Here is a 27,421-nt window from a genome sequence, read left to right on the forward strand (position 1 = left end):
GCCCTGACTGACCACGGCCCCTCGGGGACAGCCCGGCCTCCGCCTCGGCACTGTCCGGCACCGGCCGTGCCCGCCGCGGGAAGCGACGGGGAGGGTTTCCAGCCGGAGCCTCAGGGTTATTCGGGTTTCTGCCGACGGAGGAACAACGAGATGGACGCCAGGTGGTTTAGTCTGGCTGCAGTTTGGGTCTGGGACCCATTTTGGCCTGGTCTTCAAAGCTGAGACTCTCATCAGGATTCCCAGAATTAGACCTGTTTCCCAGTTTCTTGAAAAAAAGCCTCATGTTATGTTAACTGTGCCCTGGGTCTGCTCCTGATGCAGTCGGTGGTGCTTACCTACTTCAAGTCCCACCACAAACTGCAGTCTGACTTCTACCAAGGAAGCAGACACTGGCACTGTGCTATCCCAGCCTTTCCAAACCATTGCTGGTGCCTGGATATATCATATTGCGGTTGCAACATATAGTTTTCCTATGATACTGCAGTCTCAAAACACTATTCATTTGCAGCTTTTCCCTTTTCCCCTCTTTCCACTGACTCCAGGGTCCCGTCAGACTGGTTCTCCTGCAGCCACCCAGTAAGTGGCTCCTGGCCCTGGGAGACACTTCTGGGCAGACTCGCAAAGCTACTGCCGTCTCCTCTCAAATTAACTAGACAATTAATTTCTTCTGTGCTGGCAGCATAACCATTGCAGCTATATGTTCTTCCAGCTTCTTGGAGGTGACGGTTAAGCGTGGTTGGGTGTCTTTCATTCATTTTGTCTCACTGCTACTACTTGTTGACTTTGGTTTTGCTTTACTCTTTATGTGTTGAGTTAGCCCTTAATACACAAAAGTGCTTGCATGCAGTGCTGGGCTAAGTGTAACCACTTGAAACCCTTGGCTCTGCTCATGTTGTGCGCTTACTTAAGTGCAGCGCTTATCCAGAGGGCTGGTTTTTAAGCTGAGGTCATGTCTCATGCCTACTGAGAGAGGCCATCGGGTTTCTTAGTGCCATAAGATAAATAAGTAATAGTCATACAGGGGTGTCACAGGGGTCTTGGAATAATTGGTAACCACAACATGTGTTTTTAGCATAATTGTGAATTTCCCATTCACGTCCATTACACAATTGGACTCATAGTTTCTGTGTGTGGTTTTATTCCTAGCTAGCTGGAAGAAGTTTCCGTGTGATACAGCAGATCCATTAAACCCTGCCAGGAATAACTCTTCTCTCCTGACATCAGGAACTAATCTTTCTGCTGTTTCATGTTACTTTAAATACTATATATTTTAAGATGGCACTGAAATTAGACAACTGATACGAGTCTGGGAAATTATTTCCACTTTTAAAATCCCCGTTGTTCTATTCCTCTCTGGAGGATCGTCTCCCCTTGAGGTGCCTGACTTCTCTTCACACTGATGAGAATTATGTGGCTGTGGCAGCAGTATCGTGTCTGAGAAGATAATTTGAGATCATTCTGACTCATGCTTTCTGAATATATGACAATTTTAAGCACTACTGGATTTGCTTAGCTCCTCTTCAGGTTTAAGTGCCACATCACATTCCAGTCTGTGTGTACACAGAGGTGTCTGAGCTAAAGTTTCTGGAGACAATTGAAAATCAGTGGTGGGTAGGAATCAGCATATTGTGTATTTATGAGCCATACTTGCCTCTGTGGCTGGACCCAGCAAAAGACCTATACAAAATCCAAGTTCCACGGAGTTCCTAGCCTGAGAAGTCAGGTAGCACTTGGCTGTTGCAGACTTTATCCTCCACCCTCATTGCCAGAAGCAGACTGGGAAAAAATGAACTCAGTTCTGCTTTTGAAAGTTTAGTTTTGGGCAGGGATTTCCTGACTTTGTGAGCCTCAGTCTACTGTCCTTCCTCCAAATTCCAATTTTCTAAGTTTCCAGTTCCCCATGCACCTTTGTCATCATCAAACCTTTAAGTGAAAACAGATATAGAGGAGAGCTGCTCCTCTTAGCACAACTTCTACAAAATACTGCTTCTCTGTAGAGCATAGGCTGGGAAACTTCCCATGGAGAATAAGGCTGCTCATCGACTAACCTTTCAGTTTCCAGTAGAACTGGAGATGATGCTAAAAACTGGGACACCCATTGTAGAAATCATCTCAGTTCTTGTTGTTTGATTTCCCTACTTAACTTGAGTTCCCTGAGGCTCCATTTATAATTACTGTACAAGAATACCATGTCTGGAGGGCAATTTTTTTCACCTATCTTAGACATCTTATCTTAGGATGAGGTGAATCATCCTTTGGTATTCCTTGTTTCCATTAGCTGTAAAGTCAGACTGGTACAGCTGTAGACAATTTCTTTATAAACATCTAAATTACATGCATCATTGTCCCAGTGTAGAAAAGGCCCTGTCCTACAGAAATCAGGTATCACACAGCTTACATGATACATAATTTGGTGCCTGTCATGCATTTCTGTAGCCCAGCCAACGTGACATATTTAGAGGGACTGATTGCTTCTAACTGCTGCTGCTGGCCATCAGGACTTGCTGAGATACCTGTGTTCTGCAAGGGGCAATTAGTCTGAAGCAACAACAGTAGAGTGGTGAGCACAGTGAGGTGAGTAGAGGTAGGGAGGGAAGTGTTTGCTCTGCTCTGTCCCAGAAACCTTAGCTAGTTCCTGCCGGGTCACATACAGCAGACTTCCTTCTGGACATACAGCCCATCCTCTCTGTCTCTCATACACCAGCAGCAGTGCTCAATAGTAAAAAGGGAATACAGTTTGGAACAAAAGAATTGTATCAGATGTTCCTCTGGTAAAAAAAATCCAGATGAAGAAACAGGAAGGTTTCTTCATCTTATACACCCTTCTGTCTGTTTAATCCACATCAGGCCAAACAAAAGATTTTCAATTTCTTCTTCCTAGACTACATCAGACTGTGGTGTCTGTAGTACAGAAATGGGCACTAGAGCTGAATACTGTTCTCATGATAGGGTCACGAAATGGTGTCCTGATTCAGAGAGCCGTACATTCTCCACTCAGAGCTTATCAGGGCCCTGCTCTTCCTGGGAGAGGTAGTGCATTTCTTTTCTTTCTCCCACTGGCTGCAGTAGCAGCTGCAGTAGCAGCTGCATTGCTGCGATTCCCAGCTCTCACGCTGTCGTGCAGGACTGGGTTACCCTGGTAGCTAGAGCAAATGCACTGTTCCTCAGTAAAATTAGCCAGCAGATCACATCAAAAATGAATCAGCTCAGTCTCAGGGGGGTTGATTCTTGGCCAGTGAAGCTACAGAATTTCTCATTTAAGGAGGTTAGGAATCATTTAACAAAATTGTTATTTCACCCAGATGAAATAATCTATATCCTATGGACCAAGAGGCTTTAAACCTCTCTGGATAACGGGCTCAGAGTGTAGCTCACACAGGTGTACTCAGGCTAGCTTTTACAAGTAAGCAAGGTAGAATCCTGCAGGTAGTGTACTGATGGCAGCACGGAGCTCAATTATTTCCCCAGCTAATTAGGTGGGCTTTGCAGCCTTCACTGGCTGAGTGTTTTACATTGTGGGCACATGTCTAGCATGCTAGGTAGGATTGGTATGTCTACACGGTCTAGACTTGCTAGCAGTGTCTGTGCAGATGCAAAGCTGTTGGTAGGCTATTCTTTTGTGTTTTAGACTGGACAAGGATGTCTTGGAAAAATAAACGCTGCAGCATCAAAATTCTGGATCTGGCATGGGTGAAACTCGGTAGGATTCCTCCTGTGCATACTGCAGTATCAGACACATAGTAGCAGTAGCTGATGTCAGTGGTCCCTGCAGTACCCAGAGATCTGCTTCATGGCCAGAAGCCAAAATGTAAAACCAAAACAAAACAGAAAAGAAAACCTGACTCCTTTTGCTCTCAGCCTGTGTTTGACAGCTGAACACTCCTGTGTGAAATGCTTCTTGGTATTATAACACAATGGCCTCAAGGATTGGTTTGATGCTATTGCTGGCACAGATAAAATGCTTACTGTATTTCTGCTGAGCAGCCAAAGATGCCTAAAATACATTTTGTATATTTGCAATATAAAAACCATTCATGCTGTAGGCATGTTACACAGGATACGTTGTATGTGTCTGATGCTGACCCAAGCTGATCTGCCTTTGTGTTTTAGTTTTCAGACATCCCTCTAATGCACCCAAATTGTAGAATTGAAAGAAAAAGGCTGGTTGCATCAGGAGGGTTATCAGCTTGTAGCAGATAGAGTGGTAGTAGTCATAAGGAAAAACACATCATAAAGATTTGCTCAGTGTTGGGTTGCATACTTCTATGCACTGCAGACAGATCAATATTGGTTTTAATTTAAGAAAAAATAAAAACAGCATGATAAAAGAGACTGTATTAGTGCAGTCTTTTACCACCTGAAACAATGCTCTGAACAGGTAGAACAGCTTTTAATGAAGTTGGAAGCATTTGATAAGGTTAAAAGATGGGGAACACATGGCATTTACTTAGATGAACAATTGCGAAAATGTGTACATCATCTCCTAATTCACTAAAAGGATAATAAAAACCCAAATAATTTGAAAGAGAGAATGAAAGCCTACCCTTGCTCTTTAGAGTGCTCCGAGATTATCCAGTCAACATTTCTTCCCAGCCATAATTAGCCATGGATTGTCCCAGCACCTGTCTCATAAACACGCATCTATGACTATGGCTTGTGAATAAAATACCTTGTGATTGGTACATTTATCCCAAAATATTAGTATATCAATGAAATGTCATCATGTATAGGTGTAGGCTACAACCAGCTTTGCTTGCCTGGACAGTAGGGTTTGTGCAGGGAAGGGACTGGCACATGGATCCCACCTGATACAGCCTCAGGATGTGTGTTAGTAACATTTAAAGTGCTCTTGAGTTCAGTAGTGTAGATGCAGCTTAAGTTAATTGATGGTGTCAGTTGCTTGTGATTGGGATTAAGAGCTTCACACACCGCTCTGAGCAACATTGCAGAAGAGTTGTTGCATTTACAAATCTTGGCTGAACTAGGGGTAATCCTCCTCATTAATGCACGCAGTCTGTGCTACACAACTCTCCAGAAAAAAAAAAAAAAAAAATTTAGAAAGAGAATATTAAAAAAGCATTTGGTGTAGTCTGACAGGCATCTTCTGCCACCTGAAATGCACACAGAAAGAACAAACCAGAAAAGCCCACAGGAAACAACCTTTACAATTTGCTTTGGAAGGTGTGAGTTAATACATTTTTTGTGCCAACATTCAAGGTGACCCTGATGCTCAAGGTGAAACCCATAGAATTTCTCTCCAATGTGGAATAATAGAAGGCAAAAATGAAAATTCTGTAACTCTGTAGCTAAGCTGTATCTGGTTTCTTGAATTTAAAACCTTTCTCATTATCTGCATTTGGGCATATAAATACCCAGATTTCAGTGGAAATCAGGTACTTCAGTGCTTCAGAAGACTCTGCTGGAGGCTCACCTGAATCTTATGGTGTCAAAATACTTCTTAAATTGGATTTCCAGTCAATTCTTACAATGATTTCATCTCCCCCCAAGGTGTGTCATTTTAATCCTAGGTGTTCTGGCTCATCTTCCAGGTTGGGACACACAATAATAACTGTGATTATCCCTGGAGTGTAACAATATGCACAACAGGAGAACTTGCAGTTCTGCTGTCAAAGCCTGTTTTGCTGGAGGAAAAAAAAATTCCCTTTGAACACCTCTGAAGGTCGTGCTGTGAAAGACTAACTGCCTTTATAATGTGGTTTATGGAGCTTGGCCAAAGCACTTGAAGTGCTTTTGGTCATATGTCAACATTGTTGCATTTCAAATGGAGTCACATACTAAATCTTCATTTGCCTAGGAAATTTTCAGATCCTTTCATCTGAAGCTGTTTCTGTGTTGCTATTTTGATTCTTTGTTTTAGGAGGCGAGGAGTGTTTCTGGCAGTTTGGTAGCTGGGCATGCCTTTAAGGAAAATGCTATGATCAAGTAAGCACAAGTACAAGGCAGCAGCAAACCAACTAATTCTGAAAAATCTTGAGGTAGATTTCTCAAATCAAGTAGCAGATAGATCTAGCAGTGTGCATGCTGTATTTGTGAGGAAATGGAATGTAGATTCTACATACAGCTATAAAACCCCTAAATCAGGAAGGTGAAGGAAGTAAACCAGAAGTTCGAGCTGTGGCATGGTGCAAGCAGCTGATGAACCATCACAAAGTAACTATGAGATTCCTTGTACCAACCACTGGTAGGTGTCAAGCCTATGCTAGTACATATTTCTATCTCCTGACTGTAGGAGGCTGGTTTCAAGTTACAGAATACTAAGGAACCATCCCATATAAGTAGGTTGTATGGATACATTAGGCTACATCAGTATCAAGAAACCAGAGGTAGAGAGCCTATTGTGCAACTGGCACCACACAGTTTACATCCATGTATTAATCAGTCCCCAAAATATCCCAGCTAAGTGGCCTTGTCAGTGCTGTCTGATGGGAGCAGCCCAGGCCAGGCACAGTCCCAGAGAACTGACTACTCTGATCACTCGGGATGTTGCCCTAGTGCTGGCCAGTTCACTAGCAGACAGTTTCAACAGCCACATGTACAGGATGCCTGCAAGGAGGAGGCAGTTTAAAGGGCTAATCATGGGCTTAGAAAGCAGCAATGGCATGAATCTGTGTGCTTTTACAGACTCAGCATGTCTGTAAAACACCAACTCAGTTTCTTCCTAGCTACAGCTGATATTAATCTGCCTTCTTAACAGGACTATTATTATGTGAAGTATTATTACTATGAAGATATGTAAAGCAAACTAAAAATACTGTATCAACTCCATGATATCACTCATTGTAATACGGATTAACCCTTACAGAACTGTCCCTTATAGTTGCACCTTTCAAACCACAATTCTTCTCACCCCCAGATGCATTTTACAAAAACTAATTTGTCTGTACATGGTAAGAAAGTTAAATAGGACAGAAGAGAGAGGAACAGTGAAGTTTAAGCACTGAACCACAGTTCAGGAAACCCTTCCAAATATTCAGTCCTCTCTCAAAAAGGCAGCAAGCAATTTTTGGCCCTCAGCCTCCTACCCATAAATAATGAGTTGTAAATTCCCACTGGGACAGAATCTGTCTTCAGGTGTGCAAATGTACAGTATCCTGCACTCATGCAGCTTGATGTTTTCCAGAATCATAAAGAGATGTGATATGAAAACAGCAGCAAAAAGGCAGTCTTTACTAGCAACCAAACAGTTCTCAGTAACTCTTCTTGTTTATTTGTATTAGTGCAGGTACACACAAAAAGGCTATTGCTGAGTCTAATGAATACAAGTCTCAGTATTTAAACACGATCATGGGATTCTGTATATATCCTTTATTATCCAGATTAATTAAAATGAATTGCCAGTTAGCAACTGAAAATTAATTGCCTCTGTTAATGCTTTTGCTCTGCAATACTCATTTTGAATATTAATGCTTCTCATTTTTACACATCACGCATGCTGCCCAAGTGCTAATGTATATTCCATGTAGACAGCATAGTAGAAATTTAACTGCTTAGACACTATCTGGGTCCATTGATACGGGGATCAAAATTATTATAAGAGACTGCATCATTTTCAGAAATTGCATTTGCTGGTGTTTAAATTTTAGAAACTATAAAACTAAAAAAATATACAACTTAGTGGTCCTAGTCATATATCCTACCTTCCCTTTCATGAGTCCATTAATATATGTTATTCATTAGTGCATGCCACAAATTCTAACCTTATAGTTAAAATGACAACACAAGAAATGTACTTCTGACGTTAATTTTTAACACATTTTTTATTAAACATTTTTCTCAGTTTATACTTTGAACATAAATACACAAGTTTTATGGCTCATGTTATAAAAGACACTACTATGTGTTAGAAAACATATATAGAATAAAGCATAGTGGTTACACTTGCTCCTTTCTTTTCCTAATATTTTCCATAACTTCTATTAATCTAGAAAAGCTGTATCAGAAAGCAAAATCCAACCTACCTAGCAGCACAGTCCACAACAGCTATAAAGACTATTTGCCAGCTGTAAGAGAAACTTTGGTTCCTGCCTGTTTTCATAGTAAGGTAATATCAGTTAGCTGCATATCAGAAAACAAACATTGCACCTTGTGCTCAGTTAGTTACTAAACATCTAGTTCATGACAATGTGTATTTTTAAAGACAGACATACAGCTTCTCTTCTGCTTTACAGCTTAGTAAGATAAATACGTATTTTCAAAACAGTACAATGTAAATGAGGGACCCACTTCTGTTCTTACTGAAGTCACTGGCAAAACTCCAGTGTACTTTCAGAAGAGCAGATCTGTACTTTGTTTCTACTGTTTTATTGAAAAAAATGAAGAGAATTACATTTCAGCTGGAAGACAGGATGAATTTCACTTTAAAATTCTCATGCATTACTGCTAGCAGACCCTGTAATAACGCCATGCATGGATTTCCAGTTGAATGTCTGGTGGACTCTGCTTACTGTGCTAGTGATAAAGATCCATGATAGAGTGGACATGATCCTCCAGTCCCAAAGGCATGTACATGGAATCCCACACCCAAGGAGCATGCAGAATAAAACCTGTGGTCTTTTTACTGCAGTGTAGCAAATGGATACTAGATTATATATGCTTTATACACAGAAGAATCTTTAACTTGTTTTTCAATATACATACATTAAACTGTACAATGTAGTACTTCCACACAGTGGGCAAAGAGCAGCTCCCAGGGCCATAGCTATGGAAGAGTGTAGAAGATGCAACTGGCCTTGATCCCTCAAGCCAGGCAAGCCTAGGCAGTAGGCCAGGGAGAAGAGGAAAAGTTTGGGAAAATGTTGCCAGCTTCCTGGCTTAGAGGCACTCTGCTTTTTTTTTTTTTTTTAAATTAGGACTCATGCCAACACTAAGCCCATGCCAACACTGACAACACCCAACTACAGTTGCAAGATACACAGTGAAAGACACAGAATAAAAGCACAAAACAGTAATGAAGACCCTACGCCTACAATCCCGTCTGTAACAAGTGTCCTTTGTGACTCGCTGAAGTCCATGCTATTAGGGCTCAAGAATCCTATTCTGATCAGGATGTAGAATGTGGGCAAAACCTCTGAAAAGAAATCAGGGTGCATATCTGATTTCTGAAATGCCTATTTTGGTGCCACCCAGCAGGCAAAGACTGCTGCACTGGCATTCCCTCTGTCCCGCATTCTTGGTGTCAGGTGGCAAGGAAGACCTGACATTACTCTGGTGCTCCGTCAAGCTTGGTAAGTCAGCCCACTCACCGTTTTTGGGGTCACCTTGATACAGGTTTGCTTTTCAGAGCAGACAGACTGAGAATTTAAGAGATACACAAATCTGCTGCAAAATAAAGAAAATAAATTTCAGCAACATTTTTTAAAAAACTCTACTATTTTGAAAAAAAAAACCCAACAACCTGCATCTTGTATCGAACAAAATAATTCAGTCTCTAGTACTGTTTCCCTTGAAATGTCATATGCTGGGAAACACTGTAGTTACGGTTCATGTTGATTTAACCTAGGCAGATTGAAACAAAACATGGTAGAATAAAGGAGTTCATATTAGAAGTAGCAGAAATAATTTCAGAGCAAATCACCACATTACTGGGATAGTAATGGTACCAAAGTAGCCAAAAGTTTTACTTGAATCTAAGTCAATGCATACATCTGACAGACGTTCTGCTTCAGATATATTTAATTTTCATTTTACTGCACTGATGGACAGTAGTAGAGGTTCTTAACATATTCAACTGAAACTTAATCATCCTAATTTCTCTGTATTTTTCAATTTACTGACGAAGGAAAAGGATGTTCTCAGTGATTCCATTCAACATGTTATCTGTATTAAACACATTATGACTGAAGGATGTGTCTCATCACCATTTTTGGCAACATCTTTCTGAGCTGAAGGCTTTGTCCTGTATTTCACATGTTCAGAGGCTAGTGCAAAAAAGCAATTTCAGTAGGAATCCCAAATTCAATGTTTCCTCTGGAAATACATCAATTCATTAAGAAACAATGATTAGGTCTCTATTTAGAATTCAACCCTCTAACACTACCAAAGCAACGGCTTGCCCAAATGAGTGAATGAAGCTGTGCATGCTATTTTCACAATACCCATTTACATGATCATGCTTTGTTGAAACTCTGGGTGAAAAGAGGTGACCGCCACTCAGATATGACCATATCTCTGCTGTTGCTGTTATGCTGTGACATTATTTGATAGGTGTTTGCCTAAGGACATAGCACAAATCAACTTATGTAGGACCTATACCCACAGTGATTACCTGCATTCCCTATAGATATTCCAATATTAGTATATTTCTTCCCAATTAATGATTTAATTAATAATTTCGTTAGTAATTTACTGGATGTGCCTCCCTAAAAATGGCATAGTCCATGTCTAGCTTTGATAATGAGTTGCCAGGGGCAGAATGTGTCAGCAGCACTACCATGCACAGCTGTTCTGTATCTGTATTTTCTATTTGCCCTAAGCCATAGCGTCTTTCCAGCTTTCTCTGTATAATGAAGGCGAGTCACAGACACATTGCACCTACCAAGAAAATTAATGAGCTTTCTTTACTGCAACATTTTTAATAATACTGAGCATTAGAAATAATAATAAAATCTATTTTCTATGTTGAAATAAACAAATACCCATCAATTAATATAACTGCTTTTACCCAGACCAAACTCTGGCTTGTAGAATGATGTTACAAACTATTGTAGTAATTACCAAATTAATATTAGCTTACATTAGACTATTTATTGTTTTAAAATATTTGCTAATTTGTTAAAATCTACAGTCCATGCAATATGTCACTTTGGAAAAAGAAACAACAGCTGATTTACATAAGCAAAAACCAGCATGAGACACGGCATGTGTTTCTTGCCTTCCCTAAGTGCTATAGAACATAATTATGGTATTTATAAATGTGAATATAAATAAAGTAGAGATTTTAAAACCATTTAAAAGTGTCTAAAAGATCCTTTTTGTTCTAAGTATCAAAGACAGCATCAAGGGCTAAACATTTTTCAACACCCTGACACTGCAGAATGTTCTTAGTATGTGAAGACTGTCGTGCAACCCTTAATCCTGTGATCAAAGCCTACTGAAATTGCTCCCAGGTGTATACAGTCTATCCATTTGGGTCCTAAGCTGGCATTTGCTGTAAAAGGATATCAGACTTTTTTAATAGCAGAAAGTATCTTGGATGTAGTTCAGTTAGATATTTAATAGTGGGATTTGCCAGACCATCACTGAAGACACTAGTTCATCTTGCCGCTGCTGTTTGGTCTTCTTGTTCACTCTTCTGTGTCCTTGGCCACCAGAAATGACTAATACTGAACTTGCTTTCATTTTTCTGGATCTCTGTCTTTTACTTTTAAATGAGATATTTTGATCCGTCAAAAGCTCATAAATGTTGCTGTCCTCTGGCCTGTGTTCTAGGGAACTTGATCCGTGAGACAAAGTAAGGGAACCAGAAGATGACGACAAGTCACTTTTTTGTGCAATGGATCCTACTGAACCCCCCAGCCAAACTGCAGCCTCATGGGTGTTACCAAGCGAAGAGCCTGGTCTTTCACTGTGCTGAATATTCTTTTGGTCATCGTCTTTCGGTTCTGAGCCAGGAGGCAGGCTGTTCCTCAATTTGTTTCTGTTCTTCTTGTTTATAGATGTAGCCATTACAAGAAACTTGACTGGGCCATTGTGTGCATGATATGACACCATTCCTCTTCCTGGAGCCGAAAGGAAAAGACAATTAAAGAACTCTATTTTACCAGTGTTCTACCATAATTAGTTCATGAAATTTGCTCAGAAAAGCATAACTCTTAAAACCCTATTACATGCATCCAGTCTGTCTTTCACCTTGTGTGTACACAATTTACAGAAAAAATGTGCCAAAAAAAAATATCTATTGTACCACAAGTGTCTTAGGACTGTACTAATAAATCAGCTGAAACATGGCGTTCTGAATTTTAGTTGACTTACTTTTGTGCTCTGTTCTCACAACAGCATGAGTACAGAAATGCTGCTAACTTCTTTTTGTTGGCATTGACACAAATGTAAACACTGTGAGTTTTCTCCAGTAATCCACAAACGAAATATGTGGTTTTCAACTAATCCTATTGTACCTCTGTACCTCTCCAAAACAGCATAAGAACATCTGTTTTATTGTAACAGACCCCTCCACACTATAGAGCAGGAACTAAAACTCATCCTTCTGAATGGTTGTATAGTTAGCACGGCAGATTCATAAGGAAATGACTGAACAATTATTACTTTTTTCTTTTTTTTTTAAAAGTATTTAAATACTGGGATGTTGGCGGTACAAGGAAGATTTACACTGTGCAAATCATTAGAAATTATGAAAAACAAATTGAATACAGCCAATTTCAGAAGCTATAGCAATATCAGTATATGAGGCTTTTACAGCAAAAAAACAAGGGGAAAAAAAAAAAAAGAGTAGGATTCTGCAAAATCAGCTACAATATGGAAAAGAGCTAGGCTATCAAGGGGAAAAACCTGCAACCCTACAAATCACTCTGTCCATCCCCTAGCTCCCTAATGCATTCCAGGTTATAATAAAACATATTCTGCTTTTACAGAAAGTGCAATGATATAAAGATGAATTATCATTATTGGAAGCACAACTGGAAGAAGTCACAATTTTTCAGTTCAAACTCCAAATAGGGGATTAAAGACTATAAAAATAAATCTCTAAATGTAATGTTGATAGATCTGTGAAATCTGACAAATCTTGACCCAAAATAAATGCAAGAACATACAGATGACATAAACCACAAAAATCAAAACAGAAAATGGAAGCATAACGTGAGAGTTTTTTTGATTCTGCTACTATGGATTTTTTTTGCATTGCATTTATTTTCACCTATCACAGGTTCCACTTTTTTAAGAAGCATATACCCTGTGTCATACTGGATTATTGCTGTGTATTTTGCTGAACACAGAGGATTTCATTTTCATTTTGCCATTACATAAGCTTTTTTTTCCCCCCTGAAGGAAGTTGCAAACAGCTTGCCTCATAAAATCTGCCAGCTTCCCTCCACTGTGCAGAAGCTCGAGCAGAATTCTGAACCCAAAACATAGCATGGCAAAGTCCCTATTAACCACATTTTTAAAATCTTGTTTCTGCTAGTAGCTTAAACATTTGCAAAGTGATACAGCAGCATTCACGCATTTGTACTTCAAATGGGGTAGTATGAAAGTAACTCAATAAATACATTTCTCCCAAAATGCAAAAATCTTGATCATTATCAAAAAAATGAAATATATACTCTTGAGCATTCCAAGTCTCCCATTTGGAGAGAAAGGGCACAAAACCAATTTACTGAATAACTAGTCAGACAACATATTAGATTTTAGGTATCTATGTCTCTAAACCTAATGCATCTATTTTCCCTAAATCTGGAAGAAAGATTGTTTGCATTCTTTTCTCATCCCCATATATTTGACTGTACTTCAACAGGATTAATGCCTATCCTATTCCTATGCCCTAAAGAAAAACAGTTGTCCCAACTCAAACCACTGAGGCAAAACTAGACAAGTATCTGGATATACTGTAAAGCTCAGGAAGAACAACAAATATAATTTCATCACAAAGCTCTGATATATATCTAAACAATACAGATAGTTTGACAGGTTCACTTAAGCTACTGACAGAAGAGAAATGAAATCTTAAGTATAAAACCATTGTACTCGATCTGTTTGAAAAATTTCACTCACCAGTTACTTTGGGAATTCCCTGCAAGCGTGGCACTGGTAATGCTACTATTATACCCAGGTTTGTTCCAACCAGCAATAAACCATGGCACACCAGGAGGCTGGTCACAGAAACACGCTGCTGCCCTGCAAAGTTTAGGAAGTGCTTTGTTACTTACAAGTGATGATCTTTGCCTAGATCAAAGTAACTTCAGGCAAACACAATCAGCTGTACCATCTCATTCAGCAAAGCATTCATCGCAAAGGCAAATATTTTGCTGGATTGTGGTATTAAACTGTACATACATGACAATTTAAATACTATTGAACTCCTGAAACCTTCTGTCCTAAATCTCTAAACAACAGTATCTAAAAGTAGACATAGATTATCTTTACAAATATGCTTTTACAAATAGACTATGTTTGCATATTCTCAATATTAAAACTGAAAGGCATTTCACTTCACAATACTCAATAATACATTGCTATAACACACTATACTCAAGCCTCAAACCTGTTCATGACTACATTTTCTCCTAGTTTTTACTCTGTGAAACTGTATCAGAAGTGCTGTGTCCCGCTGTCTGAGTTTGGGTCCCCCCGTACAAGAATGGCATTGGCATACTGGAACAAGTCCAATGGAAGGTGACCAAGATAATCAGATAGCGTACAAAGAGAGGTTAAAAGAAGTGCTGTCTTCACCCACCCTCGAGGGTGCAGAGAAGACAGAGTCAGACTCTCTTCAGATGTGCACAGCGATAGGATGAGACACAATGGATCAAATCTGGAACATGGGAAATTTGGATTGGAAGTTGGGAAAAGCTTCTTCATTGTAAGGGTGGTCAAACGCTGCAAGAGGTTGCTCAGAGAGGTTGTGGAATCCAAAGATATTACAAATTTGGGTGGACAAGTCCTTGAACAACCAGATTTAATCAGGCCTGCTTCAGGAAAGATGGACAAGATGACCTCCAGAGTAATTTCCAATCAAAATTAATCTATGATTTTCTACAACATATTATTTATGGGATTTTTATTTTTCTAATGAAAACAAAGTCGGTTTTGGTTGCAATGCTTACTAAATAGGTTTGATTCAGATGAAAATGATGCAGTTTCAGATGGCATTGACAAGTTTCAGAAATGGAAACTAAGGCTTGCCCAAACTTTTGTCATGGCTCAAGTTTACGTGGAGGAGCATTTAAACCTTGCTGGAATCCTCTGGGTCCAAAACCTACATGTTCCTGGATTTATGATTAACTTTACATGCAAGAGAGCAGTCATTCCCATCTTCATCACAGCTCTCAAGTTGTTAATCACTTCATCAGTAAGTAGGGAATTTGGATTCCCCATCTGATATAATCTGGATGAACCCCTGTGTTCCACACTTTGGAAAAGGACCTTAATTATGGTACATCACAAATGAATGCATTTTCCACCTCATCTGTTGAAGCTGAGCCAATTTACATCCACGAATATATGAATCACAGAGCCAGTGATAAAGCAGTGAAGGAGCAGCTTGGCTGTAGCCCAAAGCACTCAACTGGAAAGCAGGAGGCGGACCACAGTTCAGGTCTTTCCTTACAGAACTTTACAAAACCAAAGTATTAACCCAGCAATGCTGTGTGGTACAATGCACATGTAGGGCCAGAGCTGGAGTCCCAACTCTGTCTACCCAAAAGCACATTCTAGAATACCCTAAAGGCATGATGATTAGGTCACCCTCAGCAGGGGTAACAAGCATGAGTAAGGTGAAGAGGCTCCATCTACTCATGCAGACCCTTCAGAGACACCAGTTGTTTTCCATAAACTATAGGTGTTTATGCTGGTAGGATTGCATCATTCCTCTTCTGCTAGATAAGCATGGAGGGTCTATGCCTATAGATAAATTAGAAGCCTTTTGAAGCTTGGAGTTTGCTCTTTTGATGGTGCTTTTTTGTTTGGTTGGCTTTGTTTTGGTGCATTGTTTTTTTGGTTTGGGTTTTTGAGACATTAATGGGATTAATTTAGTTTCCAAAACAAAGCACACAAAGGCACTCCTTCAGCACAAAAGAAGTTCAAATGGTGATGTCCAAACACCTCCGTGTATTAGTTTTCAAAACTTGAATTTTGTGATTTAGGGCTCAGGCTCATTCGAGTTATGTATGACATGCGAATCCTCTCCCACAGCCAGTGCCACAGCAAGTGCAAGGTAACTGCCGGTTAGTTTAACCTTACTCCATTTCACTTAAAACTGGTTTTGCATACAGAAATACTTAAGTACAATTTTTAAACTTTTAAAATTATCAAAAACTCCAATTGTACTTTTGCCTCTCAAACCCCTTGCAGAAGCAAGACACATTTTTAGACAATAGATCTTTAATGATTTTTTTAAGCATTTCAAATGTAAAATAACATGGATGATTTCATACTCCAACCCTGAAGCAACTTCTAACCAGTAATTTTTACCAGGGAAAACTGGTAATATGCATTACTGTTTCCATAGGTGAAAACAGCAAATTATCAGCCAACAACTTAGAATGAGCAACAACCTTAAGCATGAGCCATCTATAGTGAGACCAAAAGGACAACCTCTTGCTTTGAAGTCTTGGAAAAGCAGGAAGCATTTGCATCTGAAAATATACTTTGCAATAGCATATAATAACTAAAAAAAGTTATATATAGATTTAAAAAAACAAAACAATTAAAACACTAATTTAAAATATTATCTGCTAGCCAAGGTTTGAAATCATACTTTTATTTGTTATTTTGTAACTTTTTATTGTGATATATTTCAAATTCAGAGAAAAAAAAAAGTAAAACCAATTTTCTAGAATGGGTTACGCAGTAAGCACAGAAATGAACAAGAAGGGAAAATTATAAACATAAATGTCAAAACCAATCACTCTTATCTTTAAATGACAACTTCTAAGTCACACTGTCCTAATTCATACAGAACTGTTAAAACCTGTAAAATTATCTGACCAAGACCTTGACTTTATGAAGAACTGAAGACAGCAATTAAGCTTATCGATGGACAAATGGCTTTATTGCCTATGTTCTGCACCATATTCACCTTTCTCAGGTCTCAGTTACAACGACCACCAGACCTGGGTAAATCCTCACATGTTCCCACATAGATTTTCTGAAGTCAACCCCAGGTAGGTGCAAGGGCATACCAGTGCATACCCTCTTACATGACCATGCTGCCCTTACTACATAAAAACAAGCCCACTGGACAGATCTATTGGGCTGACCTAAAGTTTCCCCCAACCTGTTTATCATTTCCCAGCAGTAAAATCATTAAAAAACTGCATTTTATGGTTTGACACCTGGTGGGGTGGATACAAAAGAAAGCTGTAAGCCTCAAATTATAGTTTGTTTTGCACAGAGAGGAAGTGATTTTTTTTTTTTTTTTTTTTTTTTTTACTTTGCTTTTCTCGTCTGTTTTCGGGAAACACACATGACATTACAGGATATATGGATATAAACAGAATACAGCAACTTAAGCAGAAATCATCCCTTTGTTAAACAGATAACTGTCACGGTCCATATAAGCAATGAAATTACATGTATCAAGGTCACAGTAATCTCTTTAAAAGGACAAACTCTTTTAGAGCTGAAAGGAAAAACATGTTTAAGGATATTCTTAAATAATTAAACATTGAATGTGACTATGAAAAAGCAAGTGGACTGTCTATTCATGTACAGTATGATTTTTTGTGTGTGTGAGCTGAGAAAAAGGCTGGAGAAAAGCTGTCTTCATTGAGATTTCAACTACAGATCACAAATACTAAGCATAAACTTTCTGTACAAATGAAGTACATTGCACTAGTGAATTGTTTACATTTGTCTTCAAATGTTACTAGCTTTTTTTTTTTTCTGCTGCTCAGTATGCCTTCTGCTCGGCTAACAGAGCTGTGCTTGGGTCACTTCTAAGTAATCCAGCTGTACTGTGATTTTATAGATAGTGAAATTAAACAGTTACCTGGACCTATAACAATGATGATGCTCTTCCTCTCAACCATTCTCTTCCTTTCTCACATGGCATTTGTGCTTTTTTGGTGTTTTATTATAGAACACAAGCTTGTTATACGTTAATAAGAATTAGTTCTGATGAGGAGTGAAGTAAAGGTACTGAGGGCCACTCTGGACTGAATGTCTATCCCATGGTTGCCTCCATGACCCTGATTTAATTTCCAGTCCTGCATTCCTACACACAAAGTTCTCATAACACCAGAAAGCAAGAGCCCTCCCAGCTCCATTCTCATAAGTCGACTGCCATAGATTTAAAAAGTTACATCCAGCAGATAAAATATTCTGCCAGACACAGTCTGCTTTTTTACATCACTAAACTTTGCCGAATCGTAAGAACAATCATCTCCTGTGCCATTTCCCTTACACTTCGTTCCTCTCTGATTCTGTCCTGTGTGTTGTGCTTGCATGTCTTCCTCAAAGCAAATGAGGCACATCCTTTACAAGGACATCAGACAGTGATAAAGTCGTCTTCTCCTAAGAACAAAATTGTGAAAATCTAATGCTATGAGAACTGGTTATGAAGGTTATGAGAACCTCCTACTCCTCTGTCTTAATTAGTTACTACAGCTATCCTTTAAACACAGCACTGTAACTCACAGTAATCATTCCTGACCATGACAGTACATTTTTCTTTTACTTCTACAGTATAACAACAAAATATTTTCATTAACTTCATGGAGTGACATTCCCCTCATTTACATTGCTTTAAACGAAGACACAGATGACATCTCCAGGTAGCCTATTACATATTGTTGTTCCTACTAAAATTTTGGGAAAAGAAGTCTAGCTTCTTTGAAGTTATATCAAGATCTTGCCTTTTTAATCTCTCTTCTTAAGACTCTTAGCAACATTTTGACACCAATTTCTTCTCTCTCGTTTCAATACCAGTTGAATTTTTACTTATCTGTTATTTTTGCATATTAAGGAACTCCTGCTGGATTTCAGAAAACTAATAGAGCTGTTTCCTTTAAAACTAAAAGTCCTAAAAATCCTCAGTAAAGGCAAATGGATATTTTCCAAATACACAGCTATTTCACTCTTCTTCTGTTTCACTTTATTTTTTTCTTTCTTAATCTCAGTATATACTACACAGAGCTTGATTTATGCTTCAGCTGCTTTTAGTTCCAAAAGGTCCTTACTGCTACTTTATTATGTAAACCTCCTACTCCTCTGTCTTTTAGCCTTTGTTGTTGCAGCATTATTGGGATCATATAAACAGGCCCAAGAGCTGCTGCTAAATAATTGAAATTCATTTCATTTTTAGAATGGATTTTCCCTTGGAACATTTGCTGTAATAATGTTCTGCTCCTGAAATAAATTTCCATTTCCATTCACTAGCGTGTTTTTTGTGAAGACACTGAGATAAAAAAAGGAACTAAAGTGGGTAAGAATGACACCAAGGAGATATAATTAGCTAAAAACTCTTTTACAAGAAAAGATGGTATGTTACATCAGCAATTTTATTACCATGGCAATGAACACTACAGCTAGATTTTTGAAGATTTTTATATGCAGAAAATATGTATAAAGGAGGCCCTACTTCCCTTTTTCCCCCCCCCACTATAAACAGCAGAACATCTTAAAAGTTAATCATCTTTTTACAAGTGATCTTGAGTTCTTTGCGTAACTGTGATGAATTCAATCAAATGACCTATTTAAAGGCAGGTGATTTGCTGCTGTCCAGCGTTGGAGCTACAGTCAAACACCACATGTAAAAAACACCCTGTCTAGAACATGATATAAATGAACACAATTTAAAATAGAGCTTCATTGCAAAGCTAATCTCATCTGAAAGAAAACACGATAAGACGACAGAGACTGAAGAAGTGAAACATTTTTGATGCAAGATTTATAGCTAACTCTTGTAAGAATATAAACATCATCTCAGTGCAGGAAGAACTGGCTTCTGGTAGAAATGAAGCAATAAAGCTGGGGCACACATTGCCCATAAAAACTGCAGAAGCTCACGAGAGAGACAGAAAGAACGGTTGTCTCCTCACGAACACCTCGTGCTCAGCCATGCCAGTACCACTTTTCTGTCCGCCTCTTCTCATAGCACTGCCACAGTTTCCACCTGATGTGCTTGCTGATGCCTAGGTCCTAGCCACTCACTTGCAAACCTGATACAGGACAGTGCAACTGTCTGTGACACTGATGATTTGAGGATGATTGAACAGCCTCTGTCTTAAAGCACTTCAAGATCTGCTAAAGTTTATTCTAACAACCACTGGTTCCATCTTTACTTACAAGACTAACCTTTCAATTCAAGAAATTAAAGCTCCAATCAGCAAAACACTGAACTCCGAAATGGCAGCATATGAGTGGTTCAGCTGAGTTCACTGGGACTACTGATGTAACTAAAATTAAGCAAGTGGTTTTTTGGTCCGGATCCTAGGCAAATTGACTCCATCATGTACTTTGATACTAAGCTCCAGAAGCAAATACTAAACTTTGCAAAGCAAACACATTTTCATGGGAGACTGCATTGTCCTACTGCTTCACTGTCACAAAAAAAAAAAAAAAAAAAAAAGAAAAAATATTAAACAGAAGAATCCACTTGCTTATCTATATAACTACATTTTAACTTCTAAGGAGGAGACCTGCTACTCAACCAGCTCACTGCACACATTGTTCATCCAGGCAGGCAACAGACTGTGATATAATAAAGCAAATAGTCACAAAACAGTTATCAAACTCAAAGTCCAAGATGGACCTTCTGATTCTGGCCTAATCTACAACACTCTGGAGAACAACACTGATAAAGACAAAACAAAAATGTTACCATACAATATGATTCAGCTACCTGGCAACATATTGTGAACAGGTGTGGCAATGTTAATATCCTGGAGGTGTTTCAGTGTCTCAGTGTGGAACAGGCGAAGTGTAGACCCAGATGTGAAGGCAATCCAGATTCCCACTCCAGCAACAGCCATGTGAGAGATTACCATCCCTTCCTCTTGATGGGCTTCAAAATGGTTCTGTAAGAAAAACAAGGACTCTGTGGGGACATGCAGCTGAACAACATCCTTCAACCTGCCGTATCAGCTCTTCAGTGTAGGCACTGTATCTTTGTCTGCTGTGTCAAGGGCAAAGCTGCCTTCCTCTGCTTTGCTCAGGATATGTTCTGACTGCTGCATATGATGTGTTAATTTTCTTGTTACTTTTTTTTGAAAATACTTCATCATTAGTATGGAAGGATTCTCAGCTCTTGAGCCAAAGTTCTACCTAATGAAAGTAACTTCACAGTAACTTAGATAATATATTTATTAAAAATATTGCATGGTTGGGGCTGGCAAGCCCACCACAGCTCAGACTTCAAAGGATTTTGTATTTCTTTACTGATACTCCTTTGGGAAAACTACCACAGATGAAGTTCCTGGAAGTGATATGTTACTTATCTACAGCAGAACTCCTCTTTAAACAATAAAAAAATATTTTTCTTCTGTTCTGTTAGGGGGTCTTTTCAGAACAAGGATAATAGAATCAAGGAAAAAGCAATCTTTAGAAAGTAGAGTGTTTATGAATATAAATACACAATTATTTGCTCAACTACTTACATAACAATGTGAGCCTTGATACTGTGGCTTGCTTTTTGACTCAGACACTTCTGAACTTCTCAAGGATTAGCTATTTTGTTTTCCTGTCCTTCAAAATATTGATGCTTCTTATTAGAAAGGCCAAAATCCTCCTTCTGAAGATAAGTAATAAAAGACTTTGAGGATAGACCTTTTTCCTTAACGCCTTCACAGTTACAACTTCTGCAAGGCTCCATGAAGGCCGAACCCTCTCTACATGCCCCTGTTAACATGCAGGATAAAGCTGTAGTAAAGTTCTTTAATCATTAAGAAGAAGTAGGGATTTTTTTTTCAAGGTTTGTCTTGTAAGTAACCTGTCTCTGAAGCTAAACACAGCCTTTTAATGTTGTGCCAGCTATTATCAAGTAGAGAGAGCTATTCTGATAAACATAAAACTTCCTTGGCTAAATAAATGACAAACTGTTCCTTGGATACAAGTCTCTCTCTGAGGGATATAGAAGTAAATATCTGCTCTAATATTCACACTACATATTGTATACTCTTAATTATATTTACAGAAAAAAATGCAAAAGTCCCCCCTTCCTCCTTGTAAATGTACACTTAAATTTTCCATGCATTACAATTAAGAGTTACATTTTGGTCATTTTGCATCAAAATCAAAATTACATGTTTCTCAGGATAAGCTCTTAGCCTAAGACAGTTATATTTTTAATATATTATGGTCATAGATATATTGTTCAATTTTACCATCTAAATTCAAGAAACAGGTTAAGATCTGAGATAAAGAATAGAAGTTTAAGCTTTCACAAAGTGTAACTTTTGATATTATACTTAGTAGGCACTTAATTTTCTTTTCATACTTTATTATTCTATAAATTAGTATTTTCCACTGAGAAACTGACTGTGGAGAAATAAGGCAAATTATTTTTTTTCTTTTCATTTGTTAACACTATTCTTCAAATGTTCCATTTTTAATAAATGAACAGAGAAATTTCTCTTCAGCTATTAGGCAGTGGTTCACATTTTGAGTGTTACTGTATTACCTTTTGACTCTTTGAATAACAACACTGCAGAATGCAAGGTAAGCACCTCTGGCAGGCACATTTATATTCATTGCTTTCCTCAAGTAACCTCCATTCATTCTTTACCAAATGATATACACAATTTGAAAATCATAAGATTTATTCAATAGAAGAATTCATCCATGTACAACATCTTTCAAAGCCAGAAACAACTCTTATGACTAAATTTCCTGATATTGTCATCATGCATGTTTCACTGCGAAAAGGATTTAAAAATAGTAACTTCTGTTTACAGACTCATATATCCCTACACTGATGACCACCTGACTTCTGAAAACTTCTCAGGTACAGAACCAAGACCGCTGAAGTGGACCCGATCAGGAACTTGCACTGTTTGACATTAGAAGAAAAATGAAGCAGATTGTAAGAAATTAATTTTCTCTGGAGTGGTCTGACCACAGCTGACAATTCTGCTGGTGCCACTGTAAACAACTTGCATATGCATTTTTGTCACATTCCATTTTTACCAGCCAACTCATTATACTCCCACTTAGTCTGTCCTGCCATTCGTACAGCTGTCTGCTGAAACACGTAGACACATTTAAAGTAAAACTGTAATACTGTCAATGCCACAAGAAGCATGTAAAAAAAGAACTATTCTTCTCATTCAAAGGGTCTTCTAACATAGAGCAGGAACATACCCCAAACCTGTACATTCTTTTACAAATGCATAAGTTTTCATATAGAGGATAGCTTTGACATCTGGTTCAATTACATATCTATCTGAAAACCAATAGCTGGCCCTTTTCTTCAGTTTTTTTTTTCTTCTCATAACAAGAAATACAGATACAAAAGGACAAAAATGTCTTTCTCCCTTTGTTAAAAAAAATAAATAAAATTGAACTTCATTTTACTTTTTCCTTCCATATCTACATTCCTCTCTATTCAAAGCCCAGCTTCTCTCCCCCTCAGGCTCTCTCGTTCAAACTCTATAGCAACACAAGAGCTGCAGAAGACATTTGGGATGCTGCAGCCCGCCTGCCCAGCAGTGTAGCCCAACATAACTCACTATTGTTTCAGCAGCGCGGGGCATAGCTGGAGTCTTTCTTTTGAGGGGGTGCTCGCTTGCCCCAAACAGCTGCACCAAGAACTGAACTGCGATTTCTCAAGCTTCATGAGAAATGTATAATGGGTACCATTGTCCACAAGGTAAAACAAATTACTTTTACTACTTGAAAGAAGTTACAGTACTCAGGCAAAATACACTCCTGTATAGGGATTTTCGTTTGTTTTGTTTATTCAGCTGAACATTTCAAAATAACTGGTATGTAGTTAGCCAAGTATTAAAAACAAGACAAAACAACCAGGATTGAATGCCATTCAACTGGTGACTTTGTTTTTAAACAAACACATACCACCGTTGCAGAGTATAAGGGTCTACAGGCACAGAGACCACTATGGGAATCAAGGTCTATATCCAACAGCAATACAACAGTCAGAAAAGGTCAAGACTAGGGACTAATTTCTTCTTCAAAGAAGGAATATCGGAGTATGTAATTAATATATAACTGCAGTTGAAGAGGTTTTCACATGTCCCTTGCCAAGGAGCTTGAGGCAATGTGCCCGTTTGGGGCACTGTGCCATAAAAGACATTTCCTAAAACATTCTATTGCAGTAACATATCATTAAAACAAGTGAATTGAGAGTTATCCATATCAGAGGTGAAAAGAAGCACGAAAAGAGAGTAACATCCAAACTCAATATATAGGATGCCAAACCTGTTCATTTACTAATAGTTACTAAAAAAAAGCTTAAATAAGGATCTTAGAAAAGCAAGGAGGCATGGAATGAGATTGTTTTCAAGGATAATGTACTTTGTACTTTGCAAATACACAGACAGGTAAATATGAGGTACCCGTGAAGCAGGGAGTGCCTCACAAAGTTTGCAAAATGGTCTTGAAAATGCTCATGGGCTTGCACAAATATGGCCTTAAAAACTACTCAGGTCCTTTGTAGATAACTTATATGATTCAGAGCATACAATATCTATGCATGACAGTAGAATGAAATGAACAAAAGCAGCTGTAATTTGAATTATATGGTGATATAAATAACAGCTGAGCCCTGTGCAACACCTGGATTCCTGCTGATAGAGCAAAGATTAATATTATGGAAAAAATCTCGAGTCAAATCACTACTACTCTCAACAAGAGAATTATAGGGAGAGCAAATATTTCCTTGCTGCTATTTCCCTTCATATTGCAAAGCCTACACAATAAGAGGTAGCTCAGATGTATTCAGCTGCTGATATTGTTAAAATATTCCCTATAAACAGAGTCTAAATTGGCTCATGTATAATATAATATTGAAACAATATTGCCAATGAACACAGTATGCACATCATAGCAGATCACTCTTGGAAATATAAACCCAGGAAGTTATCAGAACAAGTCAGGTAACTGAGCAGGTAGCAATAGCGAAAATATTAGTGAGCTGTTTAGTCTGGTAAGGTGATGAAAACAAGGTCAGTATTTGTGTGTGGTTTAGAGCCACTAAAGAGGCAACAGAAAACCATCACTTGTTCACAATTCTATGAGGAAGATGACATGCTATGGTATGGGTATCTGTGTGGAATAATGACCCTCAGCCAGTCATAGAAAAAATCATCATGTTCTTGAACAAAACTACCCGTGTCGAGAAAACATTATTCAACTCATATGCACTGTTTCCAGTTGCACCATTCCTTATACATTGTTTGCTGCAGCATTCCTTCCCTGTATATTAATTATAGGTATAAAAGTCAGTGCATCTATAACATTCTGAGCTATGAATACAATGGACGTGTCAGTTTACAAAGCACTCTGGAAATGAAGCGAATCCTTCTGTGAAGCTTTTATAGGAAAACTTGTAGTAACAACTGAAAAATGAAACTACCATGTCTGAGAGATACGGATAGAATATTTGTTATTTTATCTCCTAACTTCTGTTTTCAATACTGCAATCAATTATGCTATACTGCATTTTGATAAAGTAAGCTTTATGCATTCTTTAATCCTCAAAACTTGTCTAACTCTGGTTTTGTTCTCTTGTGCCAAAACAGCACAGCATCGCCCAAACTCCAGCCCTACAACCTGATCTAGGAAGAGATTTCTGACAGAATCAGGCCAGAATTGCCAAACTTATTTACAGAGATCTGGTTGTATGAAACCAACCTCACACAGCAACACTCTGGTTGTGATTTCTTATAGCTGCTATGTATTTCTTTGTGAGAATCAGAGATTCATCATCAAAGTCTGTAGGACAGTAACCAGGTATCCTAGAGGCTACCCTGCCCCTCAGTGATGGTAACAAATTTAAGGCATCTATCCAAATCACTCTTCCAAAATCTTTCCCTCGTCATACCATTCAAACTATCAACAAAACAAGCCTTAAAGAAAAACAAAGTAGGAAAATATATATTCCAAGCATCTACTTGGAAGAAAAAAATCACCCAGAAAGCACAGATAAAGACAGAGAAAATTAGGATGTTGGCTATTTCCCTGCAAACCCATGACAATGAGTCACAGAATCAATTGTACCAAATAGACAATTGTTGGGAAAAACCACGATCATCAATGAAACAAAAAAGCAGCAACAAAAGCACACAAAGGAGGCGGCTGTGAGCTCATCACGACTCCTGTTTGGAAGAACTTCATGGCTGTAAACATCATGCAACTCAGTGTAATTCTATTGTAGGTTGAAGGAGAGGCTTAATTCCTAATGTTTCACCAACTCCAAACTTTAGACCACTAAGACATTCTTTTGGTGGAGGCTGCAATTTTGCCAGAATTGAGAGCTTAACACTTTCTGGAAAATGTGGTCACAAATATTAGCTTGATTCCTTAACACTCTTCTCTCTCCTTCCAGAAAAGCTGAGTTTATATGTTTATTCACTGGCAAATGTCCTTACACAAAGCAAATTTTTGTAGGCCCCTGGGAAGCAAAACTCTGAAGAAATATATTATGAAATAATCATCTCTTAGTTAAACCTTCTTCCAGAATTAACAGGCAATTCCTATAGGCAGTCACTTCCTTGCTACCCTTCCTCAGATCTCATTTTTAAGCAAACCTCTTGCCCCACATACTCTACGAGTTCCAAGCACCTTATGGAAACCTGGGGGGACATGGCAGCAAACCTAGGTCTAATGAGACATCAGCAGAGAATGAAATGGCAGAATTTCAAACTGCAGGGAGTGTAATTTAACAGAACTGAAATCATATTTCATTAAAAGCTTCCTGAATTGTGAGACTTCTTAAACAGATTTTAATGTTTAAAATTTCACCACTATATACCTTGTAGCACAGTATGTGAGCAATGCTTTTAAAAGAGTTTACCTCTATGGAATGTGTCACAGTGCTGATTATAAAAATTTGTCCACCACATGCAGCCCAGATGGTCTCCTCCATCACAAGCAGACTTCTAACAGGCATAACCCCCAGTTTAACTATCTTCTGAGGTTCCGTGTTCCACGTCCCATCTTCAACAGAAAAGAATAAGAAAGTTAGACACAACAAAATGGTAATCTTTGTTTTAAAACAGTTTTAAAACCACTATCTCTCAAGCCTACTGCTCAAATCTCTGCAAGTTGCCACTTTAAGCTACACTGTGATTTGCATATGTTTAATTTTAGCTTCCAGGGTAAGTTTGTAAGGGTAATACAACATTAAGGGGAAAAACCAAACCCCAACACTCCTATATTTGTTAACTGAACAAATTTTATCTGGATTAGTTGATAAACAAGGAATCCCACACTGCAGTTCTGATACAACTCCTTTCCTTTCCACAGGAAATACAGTAAGAAAGCCATGGCTGATATAATATATAACAATAAAGGAGCTCACGACTTATTTCAAGATGAATCAACTTCCCACCAGGACAGAATCATCTTTCATGTGAAAAGTAGTTAGCAAGATTTTCACTATAGGCTCTAGTGAGATCAGATGACTCTCTAAGAGCACGTTGATGGAATGGACTTCCTGCTACTAGATGCTTGATTCAAGGAAATTTTTAAAAAAAAGAATTAAAACTTAATTTTGTGTCACATGTTCACTTTTCCTATTTTTCCCCCCACCTATAATCCACAGTGTTTT

The 27,421-nt window shown here is 38.4% G+C and overlaps 1 protein-coding gene across 8 annotated transcripts in view; it reads right to left on the reverse strand.

The window, feature by feature from the left end:
• Positions 1–7,759: 7,759 nt before the first annotated feature.
• Positions 7,760–27,421, reverse strand: part of ARHGEF10 (Rho guanine nucleotide exchange factor 10) — a 116,850-nt gene continuing 97,188 nt past the window's right edge. For all 8 annotated transcript variants that reach the window (XM_074819943.1, XM_074819942.1, XM_074819940.1 and 5 more), the window contains 4 exons: positions 26,666–26,808; positions 20,537–20,711; positions 13,747–13,869; positions 7,760–11,738 (listed from right to left, as the gene is read on the reverse strand). In XM_074819943.1, the coding sequence (XP_074676044.1) occupies positions 11,224–11,738; positions 13,747–13,869; positions 20,537–20,711; positions 26,666–26,808 (956 nt within the window). In that variant the 3' untranslated portion in view covers positions 7,760–11,223. The remainder of the gene's footprint in view (positions 11,739–13,746; positions 13,870–20,536; positions 20,712–26,665; positions 26,809–27,421) is intronic.

The sequence above is a fragment of the Strix aluco genome, chromosome 3 (assembly GCF_031877795.1).
Source record: "Strix aluco isolate bStrAlu1 chromosome 3, bStrAlu1.hap1, whole genome shotgun sequence".
NCBI lineage: Eukaryota > Metazoa > Chordata > Aves > Strigiformes > Strigidae > Strix > Strix aluco.